At 53.5% G+C, this 10,404-nt stretch overlaps 1 protein-coding gene across 2 annotated transcripts; it reads left to right on the top strand.

Annotated features, from left to right (window-relative positions):
- Positions 1-819: 819 nt before the first annotated feature.
- Pkdcc (protein kinase domain containing, cytoplasmic) lies at positions 820-10,114 on the top strand. Of its 2 annotated transcripts, XM_015479733.2 has the most exons (7): positions 820-1,182; positions 5,135-5,257; positions 5,773-6,044; positions 6,697-6,776; positions 7,017-7,124; positions 8,629-8,802; positions 9,230-10,114. In XM_015479733.2, the coding sequence occupies exons 1-7, from the start codon at positions 835-837 to the stop codon at positions 9,313-9,315; spliced, it is 1,191 nt and encodes a 396-aa protein (XP_015335219.2). In that variant the 5' UTR covers positions 820-834; the 3' UTR covers positions 9,316-10,114. The 2 variants fall into 2 exon arrangements, with proteins under 2 accessions (XP_015335219.2, XP_048660441.1); XM_048804484.1 differs by lacking the exon at positions 5,135-5,257.
- Positions 10,115-10,404: the final 290 nt, after the last annotated feature.

Genomic DNA, 10,404 nt, shown 5'->3' with positions numbered 1-10,404 from the left:
GTGGGCCAGTGGCTCTGATCCACCAGCCCTTGCCCCCCCCCCCCCCCGCCAGAGGCTGAATTGGACTGAGACAGAGTGCGAGGGGAATGTTTGCTGTTTGCTGCTGTTCCCTGTTGACTTTAGCCAGTAGCTCTGTTTACAAACCCAGGTTGGTTTTCCCAGCACAGTTAATTAGACCAAGGACATCTGGTGTGAGGGCTGGGGAGGGCATCTGCTCAGAGCCTTCCCCCAACACCAGGCAGCCATGGGCCAGTACAGGGCAGAGCAGTTAAACAGGAACAGACCAGACCAAAACCAAAGCTCTCAGAGGGATCATGGCTTCCCTCACCCTGCCTTTTCCATGATGGCTAAGTTAGCCGGGGGGGCCCCCACTCTCTAAATCTTACAGAACCAAGAATCAGTGTTGGATGGCCTACCTTAGTGGGATCATAGCCTGACAAGAGAACTGAACCCTCTCCTCTGCCCTTCCATGTTCAAAAGAACAGAAATATCTGTTCCCTTTCTCAGTAGAGACCCTGCTTTCTATAGGAAGCCCATCTCTTCTGAGAAAATTTCCCCTTTTTGGACACCCCCTCAGAAAGGAGGCTTTGGATCTTTCTCCTCCCCAACCATCCATTCCCAGCCAACCCTGACATTACTGGGAGGGCAGAATAACTTGCCCAGAGGGAGGCCGGAGGGTGCCCAGGGAGGTGAGAGGATCTAAGCGGACAGTTTCAGGGCGGTGGGGAAATGGAGAACTGGGGGGGGGGAGCAGCAGCTTATCTCTCCCCGGAGGAGGGAGCTTATTCCAAACAGCTAATGCACTGGCGTGTGAAAGCCCCTCAATTAGCACTAATGATGCAATCAGGGAGGGAGGGGGAGGAACCAGAAGTTCTAGTGGAGTCAGCACCAACTTCACACAGGGTACACACTCCCTTCCTGGGACACAGTGGCCCCTTCGGACATATTGATGCATACATCCCACAGACGTACGTGGGCTCAGGCTACACTAAGGCAGTGTACCGCGTCCGCCTGCCCGGCGGGGCCGCGGTGGCGCTCAAAGCGGTGGACTTCAGCGGCCACGATCTGGGCAGCTGTGTGCGCGAGTTCGGGGCGCGGAGGGGCTGCTATCGGCTGGCGGCCCACAAACTGCTCAAGGAGATGGTGCTGCTGGAGCGGCTGCGGCACCCCAACGTGCTGCAGGTACGAGGGTGGAGCGCGGGGGTAAGGGGGCTGGCTTGGAGCGCCCAGGCCCTGGTCACTCAGGCTGGAAAAGAACGTCTTGGTCTTACAGAAAAAGAAATGGGGCACCAATGGTGCCCATGTTAAGCTAGGTACAGAACCAGCACTAGGGCCCTTCCTATTGCACCACCCTGCCTCTTCTCTTTACTCAGCGATTTCTGGGTTTCTCAGCTTATACACATCCCTTAACGACAGGGGCCAGGACAGAGAGCCCCGGAACTCTAAGAATGGGGCAGTGCTACGAATTTAGGACCCTGCGTCTGGCTGGAGCTAGAGTATTGAACATCAGGATATCACCTCAAGCCAAAATAATCCCAAGCCAAGACACCGAACATCCCTGGCTGAGACAGCTCCCAGATGCGTGGTAGAGTCTCCCATATTGATGGAATATGAATCCCAGTTCTTTCAACTCCCAGTGATTTGTCTGACTTTAAAGATGGGGTGGGACTGCAATGGAGTTGGGAAGGGCTGGAAAGAGACTGTGTGGCAGGCTTGATTCCCATAGAGTCCCACACACTCAGCCAGAAATCACTGGAAGGGAGTGAGGGAGTTGACCAGAAAATGTACAGCCTTTCCCAGAAGTGACCCTGAACCCTGGGGCTTAAAGTGGGTCCACTTGAACCACTGGGAAGCCTTAGGATCTTAGGCAAGTGAACAGACTGAGGGCCAGAGGCTCAGAATCAGTGAGAATCTGCCTCTTCTGTTCACTGGGGGACAGGCAGGAGAGATGAGACCCCCGCCTTATCTCCTCCAAGCAGAACTTAAAGTAAGTGCACAATCCCTCAGTGCTCTAACATACCCTGCTTCCTCTCTCCCAGGTCTCAGTCCTTAAGTCTGCTTAGGATGAGACAAACTGTTCCTGCTGCACATGTCTGAGCAGACTGAGGGGAATCCCTAACTGCTCTAGCCCAGTGAACATAGGGTGTATGCACTCCCCCCAGCAGTGAATGTCACCCATGACTCCCACCACCTGACCCACTCAGATTCACCTTTCTGCACCCAGTAGAACTGACCAAAAGACCAAGAGTCCCTTCTTTCCCTGTGAAATGGGACCCTCGGCCCTGAAATAGGATAGGTAAGAAAGCTCCCTATATTCCTGCTAGCTCCCAGTCTCCCCCCTGGACACCACCACCCTGACCAGACACTGTGACGGGGTCCTGGGCTCTGCACTGGTCACATGTCGGGCAGAGCCCACAGTTGTGTGCAGTTATGCCTGGCTGCCTGGCTAACACTGTGTCTAGAGCGCCAGGGAGTGAGTGACTGGTTACGTGGCCATTCTAACTGGGAGGATCTTGTTCTCTTCACTTCCTGGGGGCTCTTGAGAACTTTCTGGAAATCCTGGGGTGTCAGCCAGATTCTGAGAGGGTGGAGAGGTCTTGAATTACTTAGCCGAACTTTAAATGTTAGTTAATTGACTTAAGACCCCCCCTCTCTTAGGACAGGTTTGCTTTTGGTGTGTCTTCCTACATCTCTGAGAACTTCTCCCTCACTGACCTCTTCAAACTTTCTGACAAGCCTCCAGCTAGGCCCACATAACACCAACCACAGAATGGTCGCTCTGTGTATGTCAGGCCCTGGTGCTGAAGGTGCCACAGAGGAAAACAACAACAACAACAACAAATTACAACTGGACAGTTTTCTCCCATTCCGTCATCAAGGCTGGGCCTGTCTGGGTTGGCTGAGTGACTCTCACAGGGTCAGAGCCTGGAGTCAGCTGAACTTAGGCACAAGAGTTACTAAGGTAGCTAGGACCCCAGGGAAAAGTAAAAAGTAGGGTCCCCTAGTGTGTTTTTGGGTTGAGTCTGCCCTGCTTATCCCCTGAACTCCCAGGCCAGTGTCCCTCTGGCTTCCTCAGCTATGCCACCTCTGCAGCCAGGGAAGTCTGTGGTGGGGGTCTTCCTGCTCCAGGGGCTTTGGTTGAGGTGTGCCGGGAACCAGAAGGAACCAGAAACCGTGTTGTTTTAATACATTTTAATCATTTCAAAATTTCAAACCCGTTTGTTTGCTGAAGCGGGGAGAAACCAGAGGGAAGGCTTCTAGCGTAACCAGTCACTCAGGCTCCCGAGGCCCCCAGCTCTCAGCAGCCTTAGTTGGTGCTGTCAGCTCTAATAGAAGGGCCCGCTGTGCAACTCCCAATGTGCACTCCAGGATCTTTCTCTGTCTGTGTGACACCTCCCCATCCCAACACACAAACGCCCTCTCTCCTCTCTCTTCGCCCCCCTCCCCCGCCATCTCTCACACACGCTTCCTCATGTGATAGATGCCTCTGCAGCCCAGGGTCAGAGGGCACAAGGCTCTACCTCCCCCTCAACTCTGTCATCCTGGGAACTTCAGGCTTCAGATGGACCCTAAGCCTGCTTGGGCCCAGATTCTGGCCATGCTAGAGTATATTATTTCTTCTCTCAAATAGAACAAAAGATGTGACTGAAATGCTCAGCCTCACGCTTCCTGGGGGGGGTTAATGGTGTCTTTTTATTTTTTTCTGAGGGGTGTTGATTAATACCTCGTTAACAGCGCATTTAACGACCTCCGGGTGTTTAATAACCTTCAGAAGTTTCCCACAAAGGCTCAGACTCTGGGCAAGAAAATGAGAACCAGGCCCCAAAGCTGCTCCCCTTACCTTCCCCCTACCTCACCAGGGTCTGAAGCCTCCCTGGGCTGATGGGAGGGTGAAAGGGGAGAGAAAAAGAGGATGCCTGGAACTGCCCTTGATACCCCATCCCAACCCACCCCCCACCCAAGTGATCTGATGGCCTAACACTGAGGTGCACCTTCTGTGATTCCAGCAGAGTTGGGGCAGCTGACTCTGGGGAAGGGGAGCTGGAAGGGCACCTCTGGGGAGGAAAGGGGGCACAGAGGGGGCTGGGAAGGGTGTGAATGATGGCATGACTAGTGACAATGTGCAGGAACATTAGGCCACGGACTCTTACCACCGTAGCTCTCCCCTCTCCCTAGTCTGGCCTGGACAACTCAGCTTTTGTGTCCGTACCCCACAGGGTGCTGGTTGTTGAGAGCCCATTCTGAGCCCCTACTACTGTGGGGTGTGCTGGGAGAGGCTCAGAGAAGCAGGGCTCCCTGTGGACGCTGGTGTAGGTGTTAGTGGCAAAGTCAGGCTGTGCTTCCCCTGATCAGCTGGGTGGTAGCAAGCCTCTCCCCCAGATGATATGATGTGGGCAGCTCCTTATAACCATGCCCCCAAGAAATTGATCTTCCCTGAGAACCATCCCTCACTACAACCCCCTTGACACATGTCACCCACCTGCATATGCCAAGAGCACCCAGGGATGAGCCTCTTTGCTTTTTCTCCCACAAAACCCTACAAAGGAAAAAAAGAAGCAGCAGCTGCAAGAAAGTAGGAATGGTAAGGAACAGACTAGGATTGGAGTTGGGGAGAAAGGATGGTAATCATTTGCTGGGTTGTGTATTAGCAAATGGTATTCTTGGAAAGAAGCAGTTTGTGGAATCCGAGTGGTATAATTGAATCCTACCTCCTGTGTTTATTAGCAGTGTGACCTTATGCAAGCAACTTAACCTCTCTGAGTAGGTTTCCCACCTGAAATTGGAGACAGTAATAACAGTACCCACTGTGCCCTTCAGGGTTATTTATAATATATTGAATTCTGCATGTAGTGCATTTAGCATGGTGCCTGGCACCTGGTTAACATGTGGTGGCCAGACCTGCCCATCACCCTGAGTGGCAAGAGGTGAGAAGCTGGTGTAGTCAGTCAGTAGGAACTGCCAGCAGCAGGAAGAGGGGGCAGACCTCCCAGGCAATGCTGCTATTCTCTGGCCTGAGCTATAGCAAAGGCCTAGGGATGGCCTCAGGCCAGAGGGAGGGGGCATCTGACAGTCCAGTCCTTCTCTGTCCCTCCCCCACCCTGTGACCTAATGACCTGCCCTGGGTTTTCCCCAGCTGTATGGCTACTGCTACCAGGACAGCGAGGACATCCCAGATACCCTGACCACCATCACGGAGCTGGGCGCCCCTGTGGAAATGATCCAGCTGCTGCAGACTTCCTGGGAGGATCGATTCCGAGTGAGCAGGGAGTGGAGCTCTGCCCAGGGTTTCTTGCTGGGATGATTCTCCCTTAGAAGGCCAGGCTTCCAGAGCAGCTTTGACTCCTCCTCAGCCCAAGGAGAGAGAGGGAAGGAAGCTGACTCAGCCATCTGCCAAAGGGTTAAGAAGCAAGACATAGAGGATCCCGACATTGTCAGTTCTCACTGCTTCATCCCTCCAGACATGTGCAGGCACATGTATGCACACACACATAGCCACTATAAAAGGGCCAGTTTCCTGGTACCATAAACAACTAAGGTCATCCTGACCTCCCTCTGCTGCCATACATACTCAAGATGCAGCTTTAGGGAAGAGATTCCTTATCCTTAGACTCCCCTGCCTGCAGGGTCAGGCTAGCCAAGGGTTAATAAAATCACTGGCCTCCCCTTGAAGGTCCCTGGGGCCCAGAGAAGAGAAAGGCCAACCCCAAGCTCAGTTCAGAGGAAGGAGCCCAGGGTCCAGCAGGCCCTATTCAGCCTGTGTCTGCCCTTCAGATCTGCCTCAGCCTTGGCCGCCTCCTCCACCACCTGGCCCACTCTCCGCTGGGCTCAGTCACCCTGCTGGACTTCCGCCCTCGGCAATTCGTGTTGGTGGACGGGGAGCTGAAGGTGACAGACCTGGATGATGCCCGTGTGGAGGAGACACCATGTGCAAGCAGTGCTGACTGCATATTGGAGTTTCCAGCCAGGAACTTCACCCTGCCCTGCTCTGCCCAGGGCTGGTGTGATGGCATGAATGAGAAGCGGAACCTCTACAATGCCTACAGGTACCCTCCACCCCGACTCAGGAGTTCCCACCAGGGAAGGAAGTCAAGGAGGGAGCCAGAGCCAGAGCCAGCATGGGGTCCAGGAGGCCAGCTAGGGAGGAAGGCTCCACCCTGACCAATGGAGTCACAGGGGCGGGGAAAGCCTCTGCCCAGTCAAGAGGGAATGCTCAGGCTTCTGATGGTAAGAACTAAAAATAGACAGGTCCAAGGAGAATCTGGGTTGGAGGGTAGCAGCTGGAGGCTTCTAAAAATAATGTCAGACTCAGGGCCTAGAACTGGCATTTCCCCTTCCCCTACCATGGCTTCTGACCTCTGCAGAGTTCTTCATGGCTAAAGCCCCAACCCTGGCCTCCCCTGGACTGGACTGCTCTGATGCTGGGGCTCAGTCAGGGGTGATGTGGGCTGGAAGGTGGAAAGAATGGGGAAACACACCTCTGGTCTCATTTGGGTCTGAAGTTAGATGTGGTCATATCTGTGCCCAGGCCTCTTCCCAAAGAGTAGACTCCCTGGTATATACTCAAGGTATGTCTAGTCACCAGGCCACAAAGGGATCAGATTCCCCAGCCACATTGGGTTCTGTCCCAGCTTGGGGTAAAGGAAGGATGTGTCTCCAAAGGCTGGAGCCCTAAGCCCCTAGTTTCTCTCTACACAGGTTTTTCTTCACATACCTCCTGCCCCACAGTGCCCCGCCCTCACTACGGCCTCTGCTGGACATCATTGTCAATGCCACAGGTAAGGCTCAGGGCCCATCTGCCTTATCACCCACCCCTCCCCCAGTGGGGAATAAGAATGACACAGGGTAGCATAGGATCCAGGACCCACTATCTCTTAGGGCAGTATTCTGAGGCAAAGACCCTCCCAAGCCCACCTACAGGGTCCAGGCCCTAGAGGGAGGTGGGCCATGGCTGGCTGCCTACTGTGGAAAGAAGTAGGAACCCAGACACTCTGTTATAGCCACTCTGCATTCTGCAGGAGAGCTCACCTGGGGAGTGGACGAGACCCTGGCCCAGCTAGAGACAGTGCTGAACCTCTACCGGAGTGGCCAGTATCTGCAGAACTCTACCACAAGCAGTAGTGCTGGTGAGTGGCCCAGCAGGGATCCGGGTGCTGGGTGGGTAGGTGAGGAGCAGGTAGGAGGGTAAGTGACCCCCCAATTGGGCTAAGTGGCTCACCCTTCCTCTGGAGACCCTTGTCTCCAAGGCCATCCTGAGGGCTCAGTTGGAGTGACAGACTGTTGAGCCTTTACTTTGAGGTCCTGTCTCATGCTGAGCAAGAATACTGCCATTCTGCTTGGAACTGGGGCAGGGGCAGGGGTGCCAACACCGCCCTCTGAATAGCTTTAAGCCCCCCCACCTGGGTACTGACTGTGTGCGTTAGCCCTGGACCTTCACTTTCCTCATCTATGAATTGGGTTCTGTATTACTCACCTCACAAAGTTCTTATGGGGATTAGATGGCAGGTGAGGTGTGTAAAAGTAATTAGCACAGTTCCTATTACACAGCTGGAACACAATATGTGTTTGCTTCTCTTTCCTTCCTCTGCACTCCCAGGGCTAGGGGGACAGCTGGAGGTGGAGGGGGACCCCACACTGAAACCAGACAAGAAGCTTGCTCTCTCCCAGGGCTTGGGAGAATTCTAGCCACCAGTTACAGGCTGTGGTCCCCCTGCGGAAGTCCTTGGGTTTAGCTGTGGTTGGCAGGGGGGCAAGGGGTGGGCAGCCTCTGTATTCAAGGAGCTCTGGCCAGTCTTAGGGGTGGGGGAGCCCTCGTTAGCCCTGTAAATAAAGTTTAACGAGGTGAACAATGGCTGGCTCTGTCCCTGAGGACGCCGTTTATGGGGCCATAAATCACAGCCAGCCCTGGACTTTGGTCTAGTCCCTGGCAGGAGAAGGAGGCCGGAGGGCGGGATGGCCAGAGGCCCAGAGCTTCTGGATGATCAGTCCAGAACTGGGGCTCCCGGGCAGCAGGAAAGATGGGGTGAGCAAGAGACCTGAGGCTGAGCTGCTTTCTGATTGGGAGGTGTTTTCAGAGCCTCTGTAGTTCTTTCTGCATCCGGGGAGATCTCAGCTCCCTTCCCTGCTCTAGCCATGGACATGTTTGCATCCATTCCCATGCCTCTTAACCTCAGAACTCCCTGACTGTTCCTCTAGGCCTGTCTGAGGAGTTTGCCTGACCTCTGTCCCCAAAGCCAGGAGAAAGTTCAACTGAGGGGTGCTCTGACCTTCTGCAGCCAAGTGAGGCCTGCACACTAGCAACACAGGAAGCTGGTTAGAAATGCAGACTCTAGGCCCCGCCCACACCTCCTGAATCAGAAGCTGCATTTTAACAAGATTGCCCAGGGATTCACATGCTTATTGCTGTTTGAGAATTTTGCTCTAAATGTCTAAAATGCCCTGGCCTCGGCAGCCAGGTTGGACAGCCAGTAGCTCTGTGTGTCTGGGCCACATCTGTGTCCTCTTATCTTGTTGAACCAGTTCAGTGCCCTCAGATTTGAGAGCTGTGTATCTCTCCAAAACCAAGCCTGCACTTGGTCTTCATTGAATGGTCAGCCCACGTCTCATGTTTGCTTCATCCCCACCCCATAGAATACCAGCGCATCCCAGACAGCACCATCCCCCAGGAGGACTACCGGTGCTGGCCATCCTACCACCACGGCAGCTGCCTCCTGTCTGTGTTCAACCTAGCAGAGGCTGTGGATGTCTGTGAGAGCCATGCCCAGTGCCATGCCTTTGTGGTCACTAACCAGACCACCTGGACAGGTGAGCAAGAGGGAGAGAACACTCCAAGGAAGGTGGTGGTTCTTCTCTGGAGCAGGTTGACACATGTGAGGGGGTCTCTTCAGAAATCTGATGGGCAGTTCGGGTATGTTGGCACATGTGGGAACTCAAAGCCATGTGGGAGGCTGAGACAGGAGGACTAAAAATTAAAATTAATTTATAAATTAATTATAAATCAAATTTTTTTAAAAAATGAAGAGTGCTGGGAAGGTAGGTCAGTGGTAGAGTGTTTGCCTACCATGCATGAGGCCCTAGGTTTCACCCTTAATACCCACTGCAAATAAATGAATAAGAAACCAGAGGGGAGGCTGAGAAAATGGAGAGATAAGTGTCTTCAAGGCACTTCAAGGAGAGTGGCCATGCCTCCAAGATAAGAACCAGCCTGACCTCTTACATCTCACCCCCCCAGGTCGGAAGCTGGTCTTTTTCAAGACTGGATGGAACCAAGTGGTCCCTGATCCCAACAGGACCACATATGTGAGGGCCCCTGGCTGACCTGTCTGAGGGCTCAACTGACGATCCTCTCCAGCTGGGCTTGCCTATGGTGGAAGTGACTTGCACTAGCAGGGCTGCATGTCACCTGGTAACCCCTGCAGACAAGACTGACATCCCAGACAGACCGATGTGACCAGGACAAACGTGCAATAATGCAAAATGTTAAAATGTGAGTTGACAAGGCTAAGTCTGAGACTGCTGGCTCCCAGACCAGGAATCAATGGTTGCGGGGGCAACTGGTATTCCAGCGCTCAGGGCTGTGAGCAAGGCTCAGGCCAGTCTGAACTGGAACAGCTCCGTGGGCAGCCCCATCACTGTGTTCCTAGTGTGAGAATGTAGCCAAAGCCCTAGCTGCTGCTGCCGCCGCTGCCACCATTGCTGCACATGCCACGGCAGGCGGGGGCTGCGTGGGGACAATCAGTCACAGAGTGTTCTCTCAGCTTAGCTCCAGAGAGGAAACTTGGCAGTGGGTGGGGATGCTCCAGGATGTAGGTGATCCTATACCGACAGGGCACACTCCCAGGCCAGCCCAGGGGTCAGGGGCAGAGGTGCACACATCAATATGAGCCAAGACTAGGGTGAAGGAGCAGGTTGCAGTTTGAGCCAGGACCTGGGGTGGGGGTGGGACTGGGACCTTTCTGCCTCATTTGCTTTCAGTGAAAGCCTCAAGCAGCCACACCGGGCTCCCCCCTCCTGGAGTTTGCATATCCAGAAGCTTTTGTACTTCTTGTTTATTAAATTGTTTATTTTTGTAAAAATAAATAAATATATATATAAATATAAATATCAGTTAATAAAATGATGTTTCGTGGCAAAAATTCTTCTAAGGCACAGTTTCTTGGGCTGTGATTTTCTGGTCCTTCGTTGTGTCTTTGGTGTGTGTGTTGTGGGGTATGTGTGTGTCATGGGGCATGATGGCTTTTGAGGAGTGAAATCTCCTCAAAAGATGCCAAATGTCTCCAGACCCTACTTCCGTGGTACCTGCCTCCTGCCGTGGCCCTCCACCTCAATGTCCTGACAAAATACATGGGAATGCCTTTTCTCTCACAGAGGTTCTCATTTTAACTCATCCCAATTTTTCATGCACAG

This window comes from Marmota marmota, unplaced genomic scaffold, assembly GCF_001458135.2.
Source record: "Marmota marmota marmota unplaced genomic scaffold, marMar, whole genome shotgun sequence".
NCBI lineage: Eukaryota > Metazoa > Chordata > Mammalia > Rodentia > Sciuridae > Marmota > Marmota marmota.
This window is presented reverse-complemented; position numbering and strand designations above follow the sequence as displayed.

Coding starts and splice junctions, on each gene's coding strand:
- Pkdcc (XM_015479733.2), top strand. CDS start 835: ATGATGCAATCAGGGAGGGAGGGGGAGGAACCAGAAGTTCTAGTGGAG. Junction 1,183..5,134: donor GGCACCCCAACGTGCTGCAG/GTACGAGGGTGG, acceptor GGTTTTCCCCAG/CTGTATGGCTACTGCTACCA. Junction 6,045..6,696: donor AACCTCTACAATGCCTACAG/GTACCCTCCACC, acceptor CTCTCTACACAG/GTTTTTCTTCACATACCTCC.